At 42.2% G+C, this 24,261-nt stretch overlaps 2 protein-coding genes across 3 annotated transcripts in view; one reads left to right on the forward strand and one right to left on the reverse strand.

The window, feature by feature from the left end:
- The first annotated feature begins 235 nt into the window (after positions 1-235).
- rab11a (RAB11a, member RAS oncogene family) lies at positions 236-21,718 on the forward strand. The gene is made up of 5 exons (XM_069910934.1): positions 236-349; positions 12,654-12,849; positions 13,291-13,484; positions 14,370-14,450; positions 17,087-21,718. Exons 1-5 carry the CDS (start codon positions 310-312, stop codon positions 17,224-17,226), a joined length of 651 nt encoding a protein of 216 aa, XP_069767035.1. The 5' UTR covers positions 236-309; the 3' UTR covers positions 17,227-21,718.
- megf11 (multiple EGF-like-domains 11) overlaps positions 17,083-24,261 on the reverse strand; it is a 270,916-nt gene continuing 263,737 nt past the window's right edge. For both annotated transcript variants that reach the window (XM_069910932.1, XM_069910933.1), the window contains one exon: positions 17,083-23,480. In XM_069910932.1, coding sequence (XP_069767033.1) covers positions 23,320-23,480 — 161 coding nt within the window. In that variant the 3' untranslated portion in view covers positions 17,083-23,319. The remainder of the gene's footprint in view (positions 23,481-24,261) is intronic.

Genomic DNA, 24,261 nt, shown 5'->3' on the forward strand with positions numbered 1-24,261 from the left:
AATAAGAACAAAAACCTCATGGTCGTATGTAATATGTGTTCTCTTGACAATGAACCTGAAATCTGTCAGTCCCCACAGAGCAACGCTAGGGGGCGCAGGAGCCCGCTTTCGCCTCTGAGCCGGCTGAGGAGTGATTGATAGCGTGATTGGCCAATCACGTTTGACGTCAGTAACATTCCCGCCTAGCCGTGACGTCAGGCCATTACCGAACCAACGCCTCGATCCAGAGCCTTTAAGTGAACTTTGGCCCGGAAGGGGAAGCGCAGGGTTCGGTCGCTGCTCTGATCATTTATTCCTTGGCCGACAGAAATGGGGACGCGGGACGACGAGTACGATTACTTGTTCAAAGGTGGGTGTCGGCGCCTCGACCCTCGACCCGGGGAGGGTTCTCAGGCCCGGACAACACCCGGCCTCCTCGGCGTCGAGCAGGCTGTCGGTCTGAGGGTGGGGAGGGGTGACCGGGCCCCGTCCGGGGTGTGGGGAGGGGGTGACCGGGCCCCGTCCGGGGTGTGGGGAGGGGGTGACCGGGCCCCGTCCGGGGTGTGGGGAGGAGGTGACCGGGCCCCGTCCGGGGTGTGGGGAGGGGGTGACCGGGCCCCGTCCGGGGTGTGGGGAGGGGGTGACCGGGCCCCGTCCGGGGTGTGGGGAGGGGTGACCGGGCCCCGTCCGGGGTGTGGGGAGGGGGTGACCGGGCCCCGTCCGGGGTGTGGGGAGGGGGTGACCGGGCCCCGTCCGGGGTGTGGGGAGGGGGTGACCGGGCCCCGTCCGGGGTGTGGGGAGGGGGTGACCGGGCCCCGTCCGGGGTGTGGGGAGGGGGTGACCGGGCCCCGTCCGGGGTGTGGGGAGGGGGTGACCTCTCTGGGACAGTTCGTCACTGGATCATTGACCCTGCGCTTCACTCCATTACTTTTTACACAGCCACTTCGTTCCGGGATTTTATGGCATTTTTACGCTACACCTGCTGTATATATTTAAAAAAAACACAGTCACAGAATTGGGGGTCATTCCTGTCCTGGCTTTTTACCATCAGCAGAGCTAGTTACAGTGCTGGGATGCCATCTGTTTAAAAAGCTGTGATCCGGCATTCTGGTAAAATGATGGGAAAGGATGTGTTGGTGTAACATTTTAGTGTATTTATGGGTAAGCATTTAAAACTTGAACAAAACGTGCAAGTAGGACAACAGGAAAAATCTTTTTAATAATACTACTGCCCCTTTCACTCTGCCTGCTCTCTGTTGCTGTGGGGTTCTCATGGAGATGGCTGGGACAATCACTGTGGCTGGGTCTCGCACCAACTCTGTAAGGTATCATTCCCAGGACTGATCACTGATTTGACACTAGATCTGCCAGATTGATCTGCGAAGGTTTTTTAAAAAAAATCAGGCTCACAAGGCAGGAACTTGCTCCCATAAATGCAAAAGTCTGAGCTGGAGATTTAATGAGCTGGTGTTGAAATAGTGATTCATCCTCAACTAGACTCACCTTTTCGTTAGATGGGTGAAGCACTGATGTGTTGCTGGGAGGAGAATGAGAGATGATTTAATTCATAAATACATAATTCATGGTTTTGACAGGACAGATGTGGGGTGGCTGTTGGCCTTTCAAAATAGGGCTTTATCATTCATGAATAAGATTTAAAAATGTATCAAAGGGTACTGATTCTGGAACTCTATGGAAGAAGGATGTGAATTCTCAGTGACTGAATGTATTCAAGACAGTCACTGACAGACCTTCAGATATTAAGGGAGAGGAGATTAGTGTTAGGGAGTGGTATTGTGATGAAAGGCCAGCCCCCACACTGATCCCACCACCCTCGTCTCAGCTGTCGCCAGATGTCTCTGGTCACCTTGTGCTGTGAACAAGCTGGTCTGAGGGTTTGTCCTCAGTTTGAACAGACTGAAGCCCACCGCCCTGTTCCCCCCGTCAGCCCATCACCAGCTCCTAACGATAGATAGCGATGATTAGTAAGGGATTACTTAAGGAGGTATGTGAGTGGAAAGGAAAAGTTTGAAATCCACTGCTCAAGATCAGTACTTGCAGTAGATTTTCCCATGCTCTTTATAAATTGTTTTATTAAATTGTGCACGTATTTTGCCACGCTCTTTTATAAACTGCATGTGTTTTATTCCTGCTTCAATTTTCCCACGCTCTCGTATTGTGCATTAATAAAAATAATGTTTGATTGCAAACCCTTGAGCGCAGACTCATCTCTCATGGATCTGATGCTTTCTCAACACAACAGTGACCAGTGCGGAGACTGACAGCCTGCTATCAGCCCCCACATTGATCCCACCTCCCCAATAGCCATAATTTCACCTTCGCATATAGACCGGGGGAATATTTTTGAGCTTTTTTTTGGGGGGAAAGAGGAAAAAAGTGTGCCAAACATGCCATCAAATATGGAATTTTATGTGACACCTGATGCTGAAGCTGTTTTACACGTCCTGCCTCTTTTCCTCCAGGATTGCCGGTTTGCTGTGTAAAATGACATACTGACCCAGAATTATGGTAGCTTTGTTTGGTTCAGTGTAAATGACACTTTTTTCCTTAAGGCAATATTGCGGGATTCCTGTGTTTTTTAAATTAAAAAAACATTAGTGTTCACTGGTGTTGGAGTTTAGTCTCTGGGTTTGAAATTATTTAGTGTAGATATTTGAGCACCCTTATTTAACCTGTAGATCATTAAAATAAGGGGCACGGTATTTGGATCATCTTATTTGAAGTGAAAATTGATTATCTGACAGAAAACAGAGCAGGAGAAAATGGGTTATTTTTTCTTGCATGAAGTATGTTAAAAATTTGGATGAAGAATCAAGCGTAATATCAGCTTGTGATGCTGGATACACTGGGTCTTATCTTCCTGGAGTGTAGGAAGTGAAGGGGTGGGGGGGAGGGTTTGTAACATAAGGGGCCTAGAATAAAGCTAGTTTATTCCCTAAATTAGGGGAATCTAAACTAGAGGGGGGGGGGAGAGATTTGAGGTGAGAGGGGAAAAGTATAAAGGGAATCTGAGAGACACCTTTTTCACACAAAGGGTGGTGGGTGTGTGGGATAAACTGCCAGAAGCGGTGGGTTTAGTTGTAACATTTAAAAGACATTTGGATAAGTACATGGGTAAGAAATGTTTGGAGGGTATTGGCTGTGTGCAGGCAAATAGGACTAGCTTGTGTAGAAGTGGATAAGTTGGGAAAAAAAGGTATTTCCACACCTGAGCTTTATCCTTAAATCTAATTATCAATATCCCCTTCCACCACTGTCAGCTTCTGCTGTTTCCATCTTTTGACTACTCCAATCTACCCCTCTACCTGCCTTTCCACTGCTCCTGCCTTCTGTCCAATACCCTCTTGGGCCTCCCCAGCCATTTCCACCCTTTGATATGGTTGGTATTGCTCCGTCCCACTTTGATCTTGATTAGAAGGTTCTGACATGAATCGTCGACCCATCTACCCATGTCAAGTTACCTTTATCACTCATTCTATGCTCACATGGCAAAGAGGAGATAGCATTTCTCCAGGACCACAAAGCATATTTACATTAATATATTAAAATAGAAGTTAAACACAAAATGTTAAGACGTGTATTGTAAGAGTCCCTGGTACCAAGGTTCTCTGTGCACAATGTTCTGGGAATTCAGGAGACTGATGGCCTGTGGGGAAAAACTGTTTTACTTCAGTTACTGTTTACACTGTCCAGAATATTGTGTGCAACTCTGGTTTTCCTAGTCACAGAATGATGTACAGAAATGAACCTTTTGCCTTTGATGCCCATGATCTTTTTGCCCATCCACACTAATCCCAAATGCCTGCATTACATCTGCATCCTCTATCCCTTGCCTAGTCTGTCTAAAAGTCTCTTAAACGTAGTAACTATCTGATTCCACCACCACCTCTGGCAGTGACTTCCAGATATTAACCACTATGTAATAATAATAATAATGTTCCCCTTGGCTTAAACCTATGCCCTTTTGTTTTGATACCCTTGTAATGAGTAAAAATTTTTTGACTTTGCCATATCTACAAGTCTCAAAATCTGTCAGGTCACTCATCAGTATTCTTTGCTTTAAGAAAAATATTTGAGGTCTGTTGTCTTGTTCAACAAATTTGTTGAACATTCTTTAAGTATTGAAACCATTTTCACGTTCACATTGATCTGATTAGTCTAAATAGCTCAATGGGTTTTAAATCTATCCATTGAGAATCAGCTGTCTTTAATGCGTTGGTTATGACCTTAGATTAAATTGTCACATGAGCAAATTTAACCTTTCCTTTTGTGCAATTGGCCGCTGAGTTTTGTCGCTGTATGATGTCTTCGCTTGACGCGTTCTTCAAATCACTTCATATATGATGCTTTCCAAATGATGAAGGAAGTTGCTTGCCTTTTATGAGCTCGTTGGGGGAAGTGTAGTAAAGCACAATGTAAATGGATGCCTTGTAAATCTCCAAATAAATTATGGGGGTGGGTGGGGGGGGGGGGTGGGGCGGGTGTGGAGAAGTTTAATGTTGTATCTCCTATATTTTCCACCCTTGGAAAGAGATATCCACCCACGAGCCTCCTCATTTTATAAATTTCCCTCCAGTTCTCCAGAGAAAACAATCAAAAGTTTGTCCAAGCTCTACTTGATGTTCTCTCATCTAGGCAATGTCCTAGAGTTCCTATGATGCATCCCCTCCAAAGTCTCTACAACCTTTAATGTGGCAACTAGAATTGCACACAATAATTCCTAATGCTGCTTAACTAAAATTTGATGTAGCTGCTACAGGACTACTTGTCTTTTATACTTGATGCCCTGTCCAGTGAAGCCAAGCATACCATATGCCTTCTTTTCCAACCTGTCTACTTGTGTTCCCACTGTCAGGGATCAATGAATGCACTCTGACATCTCTACATCAGTACCCTCAGGGTACCCATATACTGCATACTTTCCTCTTGCAATTGATCTCCCAAAGTGTGACAACTTGGGGCTTGCCTGGATTAAACCTCATTGGCCATTTCTGCCCATATTTCTAAACTTTTTTTGCTGAATCCTTTGACATTCTAAATTGCTCTCCACAACTTAGTTTTTGACATCTGTGAATATACTGATTAATGCACCTACATTTTCATCCAAATTGTGTGTTTCTGTATATATTTCACAGTGGTCTCAGGATTGATCATTGTGGAACATCACTGGACACACATGTCCAGTCAGAAGAAGACTCCACCACTAGTTCTTCTGTGGCCATGTCAATTGTGAATCCAATTCACCATGGATCCCATGTGCTTTAATCTTCTGCATCAGCATAACTAGCTGCATATTCCCCCCTCGCCCTCCTCAGTCACCCCTCTGTGGCTCCCTTGTCCACTCCTCCCTCCCCACCAATTGTCCCCTGGGCACCTACCCCTGTGACCACAGGAGATGCTCCACTTGTGCCCAAACCTCCTCCCTCACCACCAGTCGGGGTCCTTCCAAGTGAAGCAACATTTCACTTGTGAATCTGCAGGGGTGTCATCTACTGCATCTGCTGTTCCAGTTGTGGTCTCTTCTACATCGGAGAGACTGGGAGATCGCTTTGTTGAGCACCTCAGCTCTGTCAGCCACCCACTTCAATTCTCCATCCCTTTCCCTTGCTGACATGTCTGTCCATGGTCTCGTGCACTGCCAGATACAGATCATTGGTGGAACAACACCTCATCTTCTGTCTGGGCACCCTCCAGCCGGATGACATTAACATTGACCTCCACTTTCTGTTAAACCCCACCCCCTTCTCCCTGTTGCCTTTCTCCTAGCTCTGTTTCCCTCTCTCCTTTCACAGAGCCAAATTCAATTCTCACCTCTTCTTGGTTCAATTAACACCTTTTGTTGATCTGGACTCCATCTCAGCCAGTCTTCAGTCTCTTTATTCTTGCACCTTCCTGTTCTTTGCTTACCCCTTGAGAAGGGCTCAGGCCTAAAATTTTGGTAATATAGCTTTACATTCTATGGAAGTTGTGAGACTGGTTGAGCTCCCCCAGCATTTGTTTTTATTCACTAAAGCTCCCCCATCCCTTGCCCTCCCCTCACCAATTACTGTTGTAAACCCCAAAAACTCAATTAGGTTTGTATGATAGGGTCTGCCATGTTGACTATCCCCAATGCCCATGTTGACTATCCCCAATGCCCATGTTGACTATCCCCAATGCCCATGTTGACTATCCCCAATGCCCATGTTGACTATCCCCAATGCCCATGTTGACTATCCCCAATGCCCATGTTGACTATCCCCAATGCCCATGTTGACTATCCCCAATGCCCATGTTGACTATCCCCAATGCCCATGTTGACTATCCCCAATGCCCATGTTGACTATCCCCAATGCCCATGTTGACTATCCCCAATGCCCATGTTGACTATCCCCAATGCCCATGTTGACTATCCCCAATGCCCATGTTGACTATCCCCAATGCCCATGTTGACTATCCCCAATGCCCATGTTGACTATCCCCAATGCCCATGTTGACTATCCCCAATGCCCATGTTGACTATCCCCAATGCCCATGTTGACTATCCCCAATGCCCATGTTGACTATCCCCAATGCCCATGTTGACTATCCCCAATGCCCATGTTGACTATCCCCAATGCCCATGTTGACTATCCCCAATGCCCATGTTGACTATCCCCAATGCCCATGTTGACTATCCCCAATGCCCATGTTGACTATCCCCAATGCCCATGTTGACTATCCCCAATGCCCATGTTGACTATCCCCAATGCCCATGTTGACTATCCCCAATGCCCATGTTGACTATCCCCAATGCCCATGTTGACTATCCCCAATGCCCATGTTGACTATCCCCAATGCCCATGTTGACTATCCCCAATGCCCATGTTGACTATCCCCAATGCCCATGTTGACTATCCCCAATGCCCATGTTGACTATCCCCAATGCCCATGTTGACTATCCCCAATGCCCATGTTGACTATCCCCAATGCCCATGTTGACTATCCCCAATGCCCATGTTGACTATCCCCAATGCCCATGTTGACTATCCCCAATGCCCATGTTGACTATCCCCAATGCCCATGTTGACTATCCCCAATGCCCATGTTGACTATCCCCAATGCCCATGTTGACTATCCCCAATGCCCATGTTGACTATCCCCAATGCCCATGTTGACTATCCCCAATGCCCATGTTGACTATCCCCAATGCCCATGTTGACTATCCCCAATGCCCATGTTGACTATCCCCAATGCCCATGTTGACTATCCCCAATGCCCATGTTGACTATCCCCAATGCCCATGTTGACTATCCCCAATGCCCATGTTGACTATCCCCAATGCCCATGTTGACTATCCCCAATGCCCATGTTGACTATCCCCAATGCCCATGTTGACTATCCCCAATGCCCATGCTTCATCAGATGCAAGTGGACCCTGTTCCTGTTTCTCTGATGTTGAGTTTGTTATTCTATAATTTCTTGGTTTGTCTCTATTGGGCAATAAATTAACCACACCCAGAATCTAGAGGTCATGGCTAATTTGTAGCCTGATTCTGTTCATCTACTTGACTTTTCCTCCTTGTCAGGTATCTACTGTCCGTCCGCTCTCATCTCTTCTTCTAAGGTTTGGTGTAAAGACTTCTAAATGACTGTCTTTCTGGTATGGTTCAGTGTAACCCTTCTGTGTGTGCCATCTTGAATTCAATCTCTTTGCCAATGCTTGTATTTACCTTTATATTTCTATTGAAGAAGCAACCTCCTGTGAAAGGGTGCAGGCAATGTTATGCTTCTCTGATCTAATGCTGGATTTTGTTCTGATGGTCTGAATCAACAAAAAGCTTTCCCTTTCCTTGCTATCTTGTCACTGAACCAGATGCTCCTCTTTTTGCTTAGTACTAAATACACGATCGATCAGATAATTCAGAATCAGGTACAGAACAATGCTGACACTGAAGTTGTATAAATAGCCAGAATTTTTTCTGGTGTTAGCTGTTTGGAATTTCAAACAAAATGTTCACTATGTATCTGATTGGACGGGAAGCAAGTTAAACAAGTTTACACATAAATGCTTAGAGAACTGGAAGTGAATCTGTAAAATGTCAAATGTGTACGTTTAAGGAGTAAATCTTGTAACAAAAATGCCAAAACTCAGGTTGAGCAGCATCCATGGGGGAGAAATTATTTCAGGTTATGAACTGGAGAACTAAAAAGGATGGAAGGGCAAGGATGTGGAGAATAGAGGGAATGTCTGAGGTGCAGACCAGAGTTATTGAGCTCACCTTTATTTAACAAGACAGCCATTTGAACGCAGAAAATAAATTAAAACTGAACAATCCAGTAAACATTTGTGGAGAGAGAGAAGATTTGACTCTGAAATTGTTAGCGTCAGTATTGAGACGAGGGCTGCAACATGTCCTGACGGAAGAGGAGGTGCTACTCATGCTTATTTTGGGTGTTGGTTCTGATGCCATTCCAATGATGTAATAGGCAGAATGGGAGCAGTGTGGTCAACTTTAATTACACTTTGCTGGAAGCTCAGGCTCACCTTTGCGAACACATTAGAGGAACTTTGCAAAGCGGGCACCCAATTTGCTGTTCACTTCCTTGATGCGGAGGAGACCACGTTATGTGCACTCAATGCAAAGCATTAAACTGGGGATAATATAAATAAATTGCTGCTTTGACTGAAGGACTGTTTACTTGGGTAAGCGGAAGGAAGGAGGTAAAAGAACAGGAAATGCAACTCCTTTATGTAGAAAGGTTGGAGATAGCAATGTGGATTAGGGATTCTCATGAATAGTCATTTCAAAGTTTTAAGTGGTGGAATCCTTTTGAAGTAGATGGAAATTGTGGAGAATGATCTGTTGAATGCAGATGAGTACAAGGGAGCAGCTGTCTCTGCCATTCAACGAGATCATGGCTGCTCATCTTCACCTACCTGCCTTTTCCTCATATCCCTTAATTTCCTTACTATGTAAAAATTCTATCTAATTTTGTCTTAAATATATTTACTGAGGTCACCTCCACTCTTCAATGGGCAGGGAATTCCACAGATTCACTACCCTCTGGGGAAAAGTAGTTCCTCCTCATCTCTGTCCTAACTCTACTACCTTGAATCTTGTGGTTATGTCCCCTAGTTATGGTCTTCCCCACCAATAGAAACAACTTGACCACCTCTATCATATTTATGCCTTTTATTTTGTATGTTTCTATAAGAACCCCTCTCATTCTTCTAAATTCCAGCGAGTACAGTCCCAGATGACTCGAGCTCTCCTCATAGGCTAGCCCCCTCATCTCTGGAATCAACCTGGTGAACCTCCTCTGCACCGCTTCCAAAGCCAGTCCATCCTTCCTCAAGTAAGGAGACCAGAACTGCACGCAGTTCTCCAGATGCGACCTCACCAGAACCTTGTACAGTTGCAGCACAACTTCCCTGCTCTTAAATTCCATCTGTCCAGCAATGAAGGCTAGGAGAAAAACAGTGGGAGCAGAAGTGCAGAAAATGAGAGACCTGGAGAACTCTGTTAACTGTGGTAAAGGGGAGGCAATCAGTACATAGAAAGGAAGACTTCTTGAAAGTATCAAGAATGGTTTAGTTAAAATGTTAAAGCCGACTCCCTTTCCACTTGTTGGCTGTCTGTAAAGGCTTACTTCAGTTCCTGGCCACTGTTTATCCTTGCTCCAGCATTATTAAAACTGATGATCTCATCGTTTCCCTGTTTGTAGTTAACTTGCTCTGCAAATTTGCAGCTGTATTTCCTACAACAAACAACTGCTTTGAAACTGAGTTGGTGAAAGGGTCATAGAAATGCCAAGCAGTTTTTTTTAACCAAAAGGAGTGGTTCAATAGAAATTGTGCACTTAATAGAGTAAATGTTTTCCAACAAAAGCACCAACTTTTGTCATTTGTAAATAGCCCAGTTATAATACTTGCACCTAAGTCAGGTTGATCGATTGACTTCAGAAGCTTGATCTGACATGTACGCTGAAGTGAATTTTGTGCTTTTTTTTCCCCGAAGTGAGACATTAAACTGAGGGTTCACCTGATATCATGGGTCCTGGCCAGATGGTGGGACATCTTTCTAAATGTCTGACCAGAGTTTGTCCTTCACCTGTCATGTACAACATGTTACTTATTTGTCCAGTTACTTTGTGGGAGATCTTGCCACATGCAGATGTTAAAACACCTCACTTTACTGCTAGTATTGTTGTTGACTTCACAATCCTGCTAACAGGCAAGATTGAAATCAGCAGATAACTGTCTCTGTCCTTGTACTTACTAACAGAAATTTGAGGATGGGTTTCTTGGGGGTGATGGCATTCATAAATGAACACAGATTGTTTGGGTCTTCTCTCAGTGTGCATCATTTGTGCACATGGATGAAATCTGTTCACTATTGTTGGAAAAGTGTGAAATGTTGTTTTGGTCCTGTGAGACTTTCAGTTGTATTCATTCAAACTTTGAAAAAGACCCACCATATTGGCAGGAAAATAATTTGGCATAGACTAGAGGGGCCGAAGAGCCTGTTTCTGTGCTGTAATGTTCTATACTGTTGTCAACATCATTTCCTGCTGCAAATGTCCAGCTTGAGCTCTGTGCATGTGACAAGTTTGAACTGTGATTTGTAAAGAGACAATTGATGGTGTTTTCAATATGGAAAACTAAAGGAGTAATGATCTCTTCAGAACTATTTGGAGGAGACTGCTTCATGTCTTTCAATCAATTTTTTAGGTATTTGCAAATTCGAGACTTTCTGCATACTTTATTTCCAAACTATCCATCTAATATGATAGATATATCCACTTCAAAATAGCTACAATATATACAGTGAAACCCCGAATTAATGCGAAGTTGGATATAACGTGACCCACTGCTGCAATCAACATGGCAATGAATCCTGCAGCAGCCTGGCTTGTCCTCCGAACTCTCCACCAATGGTGCACTTCCACAGCTGAGCTTGTGTTGCTGGTATAATGCCTGTAACTATTTCATTGTCATAACATCTCCCAATTGATAGGAAGTAAAAACAATTGCATGTTGGCCTGTTGCAAAGGCAATGTGTAAATGTAATTTCCTCTCAGCCCCTAGGGTTTCATGCGTGGATGTGGTTGGTTTGCTTAAGAGAATGCATCATTTTGTAATTACAACACTGAGTTAAATATGATGGATTTCTCTTTTCTCCACATTATGCAAGAGTATCTTTCATGACTGAAATTTAAAGCTTGGCAGGGTGGGTCTGTAACATCAATTTTGTATGGGTCAAATGTTTGAAATTACAGCCTCAAATTCTTAAGGCAGAACTGAGCAACAGTCTTGGCTCCTAAATTCAGAGCCTGCGATTGGAGTCCAAGAGTGTCACGAACGAAGAAGGAATTTGCTATAACATTGTGACAATGTAATCTGGGGCTTGGTCATAGTTCCACTTTCTGCTAAATAATGACTTCTGCTTTGACAATGACAAGTTTGTAATGATGAGGTCCTACTTCATAGGAACACTGCTGTGAGGTTTGATTTCCTGCTCTGACAGGTACCCATTAGGCCTTTTCACTCTGCCATGTAAAATGGGGATTCCTGGGAAATTTTTCCGGGAACTCTCCCTGTAAACCAGCGGTATGAAAATGTTGGCCCAGGAAAATTACCCGGGTAGGGCCGTGGACCTGGATAATTTTCCCAGCATTGTGAAAAGGCAAATAGCCAAGCAGGAGAAGTGCCATGACGTCAGCACTTGAGGTGCTGTGACACATAGGTGAATAAAATAAAGAATCATACCACAGAAATCCTGTTGTCGTTTTGGGGCCGCTCCAGGACTTTGCAGCAGCCATTGTTACCCATAATCCCCCACTCATCTGGAACTGCACTGCATTTCCCAGAGCGGTTACAGATGCATGAGGAATTATGGGTAACAAGGTTGGCATCGTGCCACCGTCGCCACGTGCTGAAGCGGTCCTGAAGTTGGGGGGGGGGGGGGGGGGATAACAGACAGGTGAGGGGGGTGTGTCTCATTAAACGTTTGGACCATATCACCAAAACTGAATTTAATTCAACACTGATTGGAGAACTAGATAAAGAAATGCTTTAAAAACGCATGTAAATGTGATGATTAAATAAACACCCTGTATCCAGTTCACACTTAGTGAAGGTTGTTTTGAGTTAACAATGGGAAACGACCATAAAGGTCCAATTCTGAGCTCCTGAGAACTCTGGTTAGAGTAGCCTCATGAGTAATGTGTCATTGCTGGGGGTGGGATCCCCCCCCCACCAATTATCAGAGAGGGCAAATTCCAGGGAATTTGGACTGTGGTGTGAAAGGTCTGGGAGGTCCTTCTTTCCTGGAAATTTTATCTGGGTCCAAGTAGGGTCACTACTCACCCGTGGTGTGAAAAGGCCTACTATTTAATGTGGGGTATCCTACTCAGGAGTGCCTGTGGTGAACATAGTTTCTTTTTCATAACTTTTGAGTTGTGTTCAAAGAACTGAAGTGCATGATGGTAAATGGGACTGGCTGAAATATTTGTTAGCTTTACATATTTTAAACATTAACACATGAGCAGAATAAAGGGTGTTCCCTCTGGACTGACTGCTGTTGAAGGTGGGGCTTCTGAGTCTATGAAGCAATGAATTATTTTTATTTGCCTTTTCAACGTTTTGGTGCCCTGCAGTTGACTGCTTTCTTATTGTTTCACCTCTGCAGTTGTCCTAATTGGTGATTCGGGAGTTGGAAAAAGTAACCTCTTGTCACGTTTTACACGAAATGAGTTTAACCTGGAAAGCAAGAGCACAATTGGGGTGGAATTTGCAACAAGAAGCATCCAGGTGGATGGGAAGACCATTAAAGCCCAAATTTGGGACACAGCTGGTCAGGAGAGATATCGAGCTATCACATCAGCGTAAGTTTGCGTTCTTTGTTGTCAAGAAATTCTTTGTTCAGAAATGCCCTCTCTCTGTTTTAGAGATAGTGTTTTTGTGGGTTTAAGGGTCAAACAGATCTACCGTGACAGGGCCAGGGGTAAGCAGCCTGGATGTTGGAGTAGAGTTGTATTAGAATGAAACAGCCACTTTGGCCCAACTCTTCCCTGGTGTGGAGGAATGAGCTGGGTGGGAGAATAATGTTATATGCATGTCAGATCAATTGTATTTATTTGTCTCTAACTTGGTGAAAAATTAGGTCATTCTGGAATGTACACAAAACATGGATCCAAATAAATAATTAAGATCATGTTTTAGTTCAGGTACAAATGAGCACATTATACTCATTTAAATGTACAGCATTTCGATTGAGGCCTCTTTAGTTAGGATTAATGAACTGATGATGCATTTGTTGACATTAGATATTACCGTGGAGCTGTTGGTGCGTTGCTGGTTTATGATATTGCCAAACACCTAACGTACGAGAATGTAGAGAGGTGGTTGAAGGAGCTAAGGGACCATGCGGACAATAATATAGTCATCATGTTGGTGGGGAACAAAAGTGACCTGCGTCATCTCCGAGCTGTACCCACAGACGAGGCCAAGGCCTTTGCAGGTTTGTATTCTAGGACCATCTGTTTAATAACTGACTTTGTAAAATTGATTCTTCCAACTAATCATAGGGTTTTCTGGTGAGGGACATCATTCTGGGGCTGAGGGAAGAAGACTGGTCTGCAGATTATAAATTCTGTATTTCAAAGCTTGATATCAAATTCTGTCCCATCCCTCAAACACTGCTCCTGCCTCATTCGAAGTTGAATGCTGGCTGGAGAGTTCATTGGTGCAACTCGGGCAGAATCTTTTTGATCCTGGGTCAGTCTAAAGTTTTCCACTCATTGCCCAAAGCTTTACATGCAGGGAGTCTGTTGTTTGTATATGGTTTTGATTTAAATGCAGTTGAATTTACTAAATGACAAAACTAACAAACTGGGAACAGCTAGCAACGCTACTATAGCGCCAGGAACCTAGATTCAAATCCAATGCTGTCTGTAAAGGGTTTGTATGTTCTCCCTGCATCTACATGGGTTTTCTCCCACCCGCTAAAACATATGGGCTTGTAGGTTAATTTTGGTGTAATTAGTTGGGATGTGTTTAAGTGGCTGGAATAGGCTTGAAAAGTAAGATTGAGCAATGGAGATTCTCTGCTATAGTTCCTCACAGTCAATATAAAGTGTAAGTTGGAGCTTGTCATTGTCAATTTGGGGCACTATTCACTATAACAGAAAAGGCCCTTATCACTCGGTGGTTGCAGTCATTTGAGTGAAGGCCAGGAAAGTGGGAGAGTCTTGGTTGCCAGTCACTGAGGAGAATGATCTCAGCATCCACATCAGTCACTGATAAGAGCCTGATGATCTCCCCTCTGCCTGGACCTGCACACAAGCTGCAAGTAAAAGAAGGATCCACTTTTTTGCCAAAGCTGATTGAATGCTTTTTATTCCAGAGAAAAACGGCTTGTCTTTTATAGAAACTTCAGCTTTGGACTCTACCAATGTGGAGACAGCTTTCCAAACAATTCTCACAGGTATGTAGATCTGTTTTGGTCATCTCTTTGGATCAAAGTCCGACAGTATGTGTGTCCCCTAGAGAGAGAGAGAAATAAATAAAATCCAGTGGCCACACCTGAGTAAGGCTTTGTGGTAGTATTTATACCGATTTGCTCTCCTATTTAGAAGATAAAATGTTACAGCCTCGTACAGGCCCTTTGGCCCATGATGTTGTACCAACCTATATAAACCGACACAATCTAAACTTTCCTTAACTCACACCCATAAATCTCTACTTTCTTTGTATCCACGTGCCTGTCTAAGAGTCTTTCAGGTGTCCCTTTTGTACCAGTCTCCACCACTCCCCTGACAAAGCATTCCAGGCACCCACTACTGCGTACAAAAAAAACTCTATAAACATACCTCCCCTTATTTTGTACCAATATCCTCTGGTGTTTGCAACTGTCACTCCAGGATAAGGGTGCTTGTTAACCATCCTATCTATCCCTTTTATAATCTTGAAAATCTCTAAGTCACCTCTCATCCTTTTACACTCCAAAGAGAAAAGCCCTAGCTTTGCTAACCTTGCTGCTCATAAGATGCCTTCTCCAATCCAGGCAACATCCTGATGCATCTCCTTTGCAACCTCTCCATAGCTTCTACATTTTTTCCTGTAATGAGGTGACCAGAACTGAACACAATATTCCATGTGGACTAACCAGACTTTTATAGAGCTACAACGCTGTTGAACTCAGTCCCCCAATGAATGAAGGCCAGCATACCATAAGCCTTTTGAAGTTAGTTCCCTCTGTTATGTGGGTGGCAATGGAGGCCACTCATTTCTGATCTTGTAGCAATGCCATCTGGAAGGTGCCAACAGCTGTTGTTTTCAGCTCCAACGAGAAAAGCAATGAATCTCCACTTCTGTTTCTCTTGATACATGCAATAGATGTTTTAAAATCTCATTGTGTTGCAAGCAATATGGAGCGTTATTACTGGAAGGAGTTTCCAGATGGCTCTGACCTCACCCAGCCCAGAAAAACCACAGGATAGGTAAAAAAAATTTTAAATCTACCTTAACATCAATGCTCCATCTAACCACATTAGTCCTTGGGCAGGTGACTTCACTGGTGGATCCATGGTTTTTTGATTAAGCTCGTATCGTGTAGAAATCGTGTCGACTTTAGACAGCTTCATTTTCTTATTTGGGTCAGACCCCAGTGCAAGTGGTAAGATGGTCACCACCCAGTGTTGAACCTTGCATCCTCTTAAACACTAATTAACAAAGCAAAACTATAGAATATCGTCAATAGAAATGATAAATTGGCTGTGGGATGCTAGGGAGAAAGCTGCAGGTCCTTGGGTGATATTTCAGCCATCAATAAATATAGGTGAGATGAATGTTGTTGCATCTGTTAATTTACTCAAGCAAAATGTAGCAATTGTTGATCCATTAGGCAGTCATCTCGTGCCAGCCAGTGTTTAGTAGAATCCTTCAAGTAACTAGTGTTTCAATGCAGTATTTTCTGATGCTTTTTGATTTCCATTATTTTTTTTCAATCTATAAATTTCACTGAGTTTGGGCGATACTGAGATTTTCTCGTACCATTACTTCCTGTGCTGCACTTTTCTAGTGAACAATGTCAAAACTGCTTGAGGAGACAGGAAGTGAGGAGACAGGAAGAGAAACAATAAGCACGTTTAGAACCCGTTTCCTTTAGTTGATTTATGGGACCATAATGGTCTTTTAATGTTTAAACATTTATGGTTTGGATCTTGGAATTTTCTTACACTTTTCTGCATAAACCAAATTCATGAAGATTTTACTTTCACTATTTTGTCAAGACATAATTGAAAATAATTTAAACTTAGTCATTCTTCGGGAGCATCCTCCTGACTGACGTTGTACCCAACGGTATTTAGCAGCTGCTTGCCAGAAATAATTTTGAATTAATTTTATTGCAAAGCAGTGACCATCTTCGGATTGAGGGTAAGATATGTTCCCAACAGGTTACCACATTCAGTTCAGTGCCACGCCATAAAACACTTGGCAAAGGGGCGGCTACAGCGGCAGTGATCGGGACTGGGGTTCAAATTCTGCTCGGTCTGTCAGGAGTTTGTACATCTCCCCGGAGATTCAAAATGTGCCGGGGTGCAGGGTAAATTGGGCGGCGTGGACTTGGCTGAAGGGTCCTGTCACCGTGCTGCAAGTTCAAATTTAAAACATTTTTTATTTTAAATTTAAAATGGGACTGGTAATGAGAAAGGCCTTCACTCCCTCTCTGCAGACCATTGGCAGGGCTGTTAGTTTCCTGGAGTTCATAGTTTGTTCTTTCTCCTGTGGTGTCACTGGAGGCTTCCTGTTTAAAACAAAAAGTTACTTCCTTCAATCTGATTTTCAGATTTGAACTGCTGGGCTTTTTTTCATTTGATTGCGAGCTGGTTCTCCAATTATTTATTTTTTTTACAAGATGTTTAAAAGCTTTGGTTAATGAGATTGTTATATTTGCTTTTTAATAACTTTGTTAAAATTGACAACTGTTTGAATAATCTCTGCTATCTTAGAGGGAGTAAAAGCTAGGTACAGTTCCTTGCTAATGCTACACTTGGTAAAGTGAGCAAATTTCCACAAAAACATTCATTTGAAAAGATTTTAATAATTTTGTCTTTACAGAAATATATCGTATTGTGTCTCAGAAGCAAATATCAGACAAGCGTGAAAATGACATGTCACCAAGTAATAACGTGGTCCCCATTCACATGCCTCCAACTACTGAAAACAAACCAAAGATGCAATGCTGTCAAAACATCTGAACACATTAATTCACCATTCCCTGGGCCTTGGTATATTGGACCTATGTAATGCTTGCAGTTTGTTCCTTTTTGTAATTCAAAATTTGCTGATTAATATGACAATTATTTTAAATGTATTACATTGTCGTTAAAAGCAAATTACTGTTAATTTCATCCACCATTTATAATATTCACAAATGGTGTAAAAAAAATTTATCATGTAGAATGCAGGTTTAAGTGGTGGTAGCAAGAGGGCCAAGGGAATCATACCCTTGGGCCTTACTCTTGTAGGTGCTTCACGAGATATACATGCTGTACAAGAAAGGGAATGTTCATGAAGTGTTAACCACACCGACGGCATTTCTCCAACTACTCTCACTGGTTTGTCCTGTTTTCTTTGTCATGTTTCTTGGTATTGAATGTTTTGTAAGTTACTTCTGTGTATTTGATGTATGATTGTTTTCCAAATTTTTGGTTTATAACAGTTTAAAATATATTATGTGCATTTAAATCTTGATTAAAATGAAATGTAGGGGAATTTGTTTTGTTTATTAAGACAAACTGGTGCTTCTATTTGCAGGACTGGGCTGTCGGGATCAAATCTCATTCTAAACCCGGAGTTGCCAGATGATGCCATGAATTTTGTTTTCCAGAATATGTTGTCAGTCTTCTAAAGGTTGTAACTGACCAAGGCCTGAATCAGAGCTCATACAAGTAAGCTGCTTCTGCTGAGTCCTGGCATGTGCCTCTGTACCACTAATGTTCCGGTAGGATTAATGCACAGTCTGACATAGAATCCTAGAAATAAATGGCAAAGATGTGTACATGATCTTGATCCTCAGCCTTGGGTTACAACTCTTCAAGGGGTCAACAAGATGCATTTAAAATACAAGGTTTTTTGCTCTTTTTGGGCCATTCCAAATATCCTAAGTTTAAGAACTTTGCTTGTAAACTCTAACATCCTGCTTTTTAATCTTCTCACCAAGAGAAATGTCCTTCCTGTTTATTTGGTCTCTATCCTTAATCAGTATATGTTCCAAAGAAAATAACCAGCACAGCTGATCTTTCCTCTCACAATACTCCAGCCCAGATAATATGGAGTTGTACATCACAAAAGCAGACCCTTTGGCCCACCACATCCATGCCAAAGACTGCACCTTGGTGATTTGAATACTCATGAAAACACTTAAATGTTGTGAAACTACTTGCATCCACCAAACATTTTCTTTCTGGGTGGGGGAAAAAAAAACTTCCTCCAATCCTCTGTTAACCTTTGCTGTATACCCTCTAGCTTTAGACACCTGACCTATAAGGAACAGTTGCCAACTACCTTTTCCATAAATCTGTATGTTTGTCATATTTCTCCAGCCACTTCTAGTTAATCCAATATCTCCTAACTGTTCTTGTATCTTTAATGCTATTAAATCCTCTGGTGCTGTAACCAGAATGGCGTGTGACCTTCTAGTTGTGTCATAATTGGTACTTCATACAGTTCTTTGTGTCCAAAATGCTGACTTAAATATCTTGTTCTGCTATATTCAGGAATCTTTTCCTGTTTTTCTATGCATCTCCCTCTACCTTGTTTAATTGGCTCCCCAACTTCTCCAAAAAAACACTTTCCAGCTTTGGAACTTGAACTCCATTTGCCATTCTGGCCAGTTATGGAGGTTTCAGCTTTGAATTTCTTATCATGTTGACGTACCCTCTAAACTGCAGTGGAAGTGTCCGGGAAAGCAAGGAATCTATTAATGAGCCTCATGACAGAACTCCTGTTGACTTTTGATCTTTTAAGATCAACAAAGTTTTAGTTGGGCGCCGCCTAACAAATACACGACTAACTTCATGGATCTACTTCTCCCACTGCTGATTTCAGTTGGTTTTAGGCTGACTGGCTCTAACTTTACTGATGAGTTGGGCTTTCGTGTATTCAAGTGGTGTTGTCTAGGAGCCAATTTCTAGTTTTCCAGGAGTTGCTGAGATTTGCTGTTATAATGAGTGCTGAGCGCAATTTTAAATGCCTTTCCTAAGAAAGGGATCAAGTGCTGTGGGTCAAGGCCACTTTGGTTTTGGTGTTGTATACTGTCGGGAGAGGAGATTTTATCCCTAAAGAATATGATAGGACAGGTTTGAAGGGCCAGATATCAGATTATTTGTCTGCAATGTAATACAACCATCTCTTCCAGACAAGCTCGATGCCTTCTACGCTTTCTTTGAAAGGGGTAACAATGAAACACCCTCACAAGCCCCTGGTGTTTAACACCTCCATACCAGCAAAGCTAATGGTCAAACTCTGGGATGTGGGACTGTTTGTCCCTTTGCAAGTGGACCCTTGACTTCCCAGTGGTAGACTCCAATGGCAACATCACCTCCTCCTTGCTGACCATTAACACAGGCAGCTCAAGGCTATGTACTTGGTTTCCTCTCTATTCCCTCTACACTTGGTTGTGCTATTAAGTTTGGTTCCAATGCAGCCTGTAAATTCACGGACAACACCACTGCTGTGCTGAATATCTGGATGTCAGAATACAGGATAGAGATTGAGAAGCCGGTTGTGTGGTGCCTGAATAACAATCTCGTTCAATATCAGCAGAATCTTATTGTGGACCTTCGAAAAGGGAGGTTGAGGTACTATGCATTTGATCATCATTGATGGGACAGCCACCATGATAAAGGATCCCCATCACCCTGGTCGCAATCTGACAGAGTACAGAAGCCTCCAAGTTGATTCCCCTCCACCCCCAACAGCAATCAGGTTCTTGAACCTCTCCACACTACCCTAACCATACACTACTTCTGGCCCACCAAAAAGATTTGACACTCTATTGAAATGTTTTTTTTTTTCCATCTTGCACAAATTGCAGCTTTATCCCTCAATCCTTTTGTCTTTGCATATTATGGTAATTTATAGAATAGTAGTTGCTGTGTTGAACCTGTGTGGCTGCAGCAAGTAAGAATTTTGCTGCATCTGTACATTAGACTTGTGCAGATGACAATAAACTCATCTCCCTCATGCTACTGGTTAATCACTATTTTGAATAAACTAGAGGTGCTCCCTTCCAAATAGTGGGACGGCAAGTAATCTCCAGATTTAATACAGATTGTGGACAATGTCACAACTGAGAGGAGTTTGTGTGAATAGATTTGATTTTGTCTCCACCACTGATGCCTTGCATGTTGAGCACTTCCAAAGAAATTTAAAAAAAACTAATTACGAATTAAAAGGCATAAAATAATAATTTTGCTGAAAATAACATTTTTAATGTGATAACAGCAAATATATGACTGGCAATTAAAAGATGGTGAATTGCCTGCAGATGATGTGCCATGGAGCAGAACTACTGATCGAATTGGTCTCTGACCGCAATGTGAGTGCAGATGGCCAAAGGGAAATAGATGAAGTATTCACCTATACCTGTATTTTAGTATATTCAAACAGTAGCATGTTGAAAGCTGTTCAGGTGTATAGATCTTTTCACACCACTGTATATTGGGCACAAAATCCACTAATGAATTTGCTCTTCAATTTTAACTGAAAAAGAACAGGTTTGTTAAATCCTTGGATAGCAAATTATTGATTTCCCCCCCCCCCCAAACAAAAGCTTTCAAACAAATTGGAACATTAACATGCAGAGATGTTGGAGTGGCTCTGATATTCTAATGTCTTTTTTTTCCTCTTCTAAATGATTTTGGTTGGTTTTCTACCCAATGCAGCCCTGATGTGTTGGGCTGACTTCCAAACTGGAAACCAGACTGCTTCTTGAAGATTGCTTTCTTGCACAGCTAAACCCTACACTTCTACACTGCTAAATTACTACTTTCAACATCTGACATGGCAGCTACTTTAACCCCATAATTCCTTGCTTCCTTTCTAAGTCAGAAATTATAACGAATATAAACAATTGAACAGGAATCGACAATGTTTTAGTGTCTGCTCTTACTGCACAACCAGGTGCTTTCGACAGTTACCCTACCCTGCACATAAACCACACCATTTCTCCTAGCTTCTAATCAAAATAACATTCAATAATCAAATCTCTGCTGTTTTATATAAATAATAATTCCCTGGTCGCAATAATATGGGATTTTCTATATTTAATCCTGGACTTTGTTTCTCGTCCACTAACTTTATTCTTGGATTTTGGAGGAATTATTAATTCCTTTGGTTTTGCTCTTAGTGTTTAGACTGTTCAAAAATTGGGTCCAGGTGTAAAGTTTTAAGAATCTAAATTGGTTTCCACTTGACAATTAGACATGGTGAAAATTAAGTCCAACACGAAGCTGGTGCTTTAATGTTCTGTAATACGGATAATTTACATGGTGAAAATTAAGTCCAACACGAAGCTGGTGCTTTAATGTTCTGTAACGCGGATAATTTCTCTGAACAATAACTAAATGCAGACCAGTCTAAAGTTTCTTTTACTCCATTTGACAATTTTCCCTACAAGAAACTTTCACGGTGAACACTAACTAACCAATTCTGTGTTTTGAAACTTATTAAATGTTTACTATTGAAGTTGGAGTATCTTGTCTTCCTACTGCAGAAAAAATTCTGTACATTGTACAACATACATGATAATAACCTCATCAAAATAATTACTAATTCATTAAAAACACAAACCTTGCAATGTATACTTTAAATGTTTTGGATAAGAAATTTGTTTCAAGCGCCTATGAACTATTTTTACTATCGGGCAGCGTGAAATCTGTTTTTTCCTCATTGGTTGAATTTTTTTTTACCTCTAAACAGAGATTCCCCATGCTAGTGCTCCACTTGAACAATACTATTGATGTCAGGGTCAATCTGCAAATCTTTCTACCTACAGAATTATTGCATTGTTTGAAGCAAAAATTGCTTACCAAAGAACGTTGATGTGCAACAGCTGCTGGGTTGGTATTACAGCCTCAATCTTTTTAACATCCAGAACTGATTTGATATCATCTTCTATTTTACAAAACATTCCATTTATTCTCATTGTTGTTCGAATTGTGGTCTTTTTCTTTGCGTCTCCACCCCAAAGGCTGGTCTGCCTCCTGTCAATGGCATTGAAAGCAACCACCATGGGAAATGGAATGGTAGCTGTGGATAAAGCATTTGATCAGCCCCAGATACTCTTGTGTTCTTGATGGCTCAGATGTTGTAGGGTTTATCATGGAGCTTAGAACTGCTATCCATAATTGTCAAGAATTTAGTGACCTCCAATGCAAAGCTTCTGGGCATTATTCATTACAGTGTGAAAACCAATGTGAGGATTCTCATGTTTATTGAAAACCGATGTCTTCAATATTGTGATACGGTTGGCACTTCACCTCCTCAGGACTAGCTTTGTGATATCTGTTCCTTGATTAATTTCTCAGAAAGTGTGATCTTGGTGTAGCTCACAGTCGCATCTGACAGGCAAATGCAACCTCATGGGATATCCAAGCATGAATATTAAAGTCTGGAATTTAAATTGAGTTCTCAGATATCTTCAAACCTCAAAGGCTTGCCTACTATATTTTACTTAGTTTCCAAGAGTTTTAATTGACTCTTGCCTTATTACAAATCCAGCTCAAGAACCATTTATAATACTTTGAACCCATAAAAAATGCAGGTGGAACCGTCCCTTTCATCCCCCTCTCACTATCTTAAGTTATTTGACTGTGCAGTTCTTTTGGGAATACATCTGATGGAATTAAAGTTCAGAACCAGACTGTTCACTTAATTGTGGCCACACGTTACCAATCCTCGTAAACAACCTGGTTTGAGGTTATTACACTTGGGTGACAATTAAATCTTTAAAAAGTAAAATGAAAGCAACATTTGCCACATTTTGTTCTTCCCTTCCCCAATAATGAAACTAGTTACAACATTGTATTTCTTGCTGTTTAGTTTACTGGTGATCATTTCCTGATACCCAAAATAGGTCCTTCTTACTTTGATTTGATTAAGTTAAATGTTCTCCCTTCACTTCATGCAGAAAGTCCCCTGAGGTTGACTGATTGCCAGGATGAACCATGATCAAAATTTGTTTTCAAGTCATCTTTGAATTTCAGCATGTCTTATGGCAAAAAAATGTCTTCTCTGCCACGGTTTCTTCCAGCCACAGACTTGGGGGGGGGGGGGGGGGGGGGGGGTCATTCTGTGAGGGGCTGGTGCTGTTTGTCCCCAGGAATGTGCCTCACTGGCAGCAGGTCATAGTGACTTGGGATGTGACTGTTCTTCGGCAGGTCATAGGGGTTCTGGCTGCAGCTTGGCCCAATTGCCTGACTGCCTTGTACCACACTTACAGTTGGCTCTAGAAAGAAGAAATAAAAAAATTACTTCACACAGACCAGCTTCTTTCAATTGTGATCATGGTTTTCTTTGCCACTCAAATTTGTGCTAATTATTGTGGCAATTCCTAAATGGCACAGAGCAGAGAGAAGTTCCCTGCCCTCAACACCTTGCATCCTGTAGTCTCCATTAAATAGTTTGAACAATTGGTTTCAAGAGGCTATCCTTGTCTACGCTAAACTGTTATCAACCTTTGGACTGGCAAACAATAAAACTGAATTTTGAAATTCTATTACTGTTGAGAGCAGCAAATAAAACGGGAAGGAGGCCACACATTCACACAGCCCAACATTCTTGCTCAGCTCCTTGAGTTGACTGGTGAGGTAAATATCAGACCACTGTCACCCCAGTCATCAAGCATATGCCTTGGACATCTTCATATCTGTCAGGATGTGAAGAGACCATGTTTCACCTTCCTGAGATTTTGACATGAGAAACTCACTGGCGAATGATCAGGACCATTGCCCAACTCCTTGACTCTTGCTGTTCAAGAGATGACATGATTAAGAAAAAAAACTCTGGCTCAAGACATTGCAGTTTGTAAGAAGCTAATACATAACGAGTACAAAACAAAATCCAGATTTAAAAAAAATTCACGTGAAGCAAATTGCAGATCATGGGACCAAGGTCTGCAGGAATGGGAGGTAGTTGAGTGGCAGTGTTGGCACTGAGATGCAGCGATACACATCTGTACAAGGTGAGGAGAGAAAGGTTTAGGGGCGATGTCAGGAATGTCTTTTACA

Source organism: Narcine bancroftii, chromosome 14, assembly GCF_036971445.1.
Source record: "Narcine bancroftii isolate sNarBan1 chromosome 14, sNarBan1.hap1, whole genome shotgun sequence".
Lineage (NCBI taxonomy): Eukaryota > Metazoa > Chordata > Chondrichthyes > Torpediniformes > Narcinidae > Narcine > Narcine bancroftii.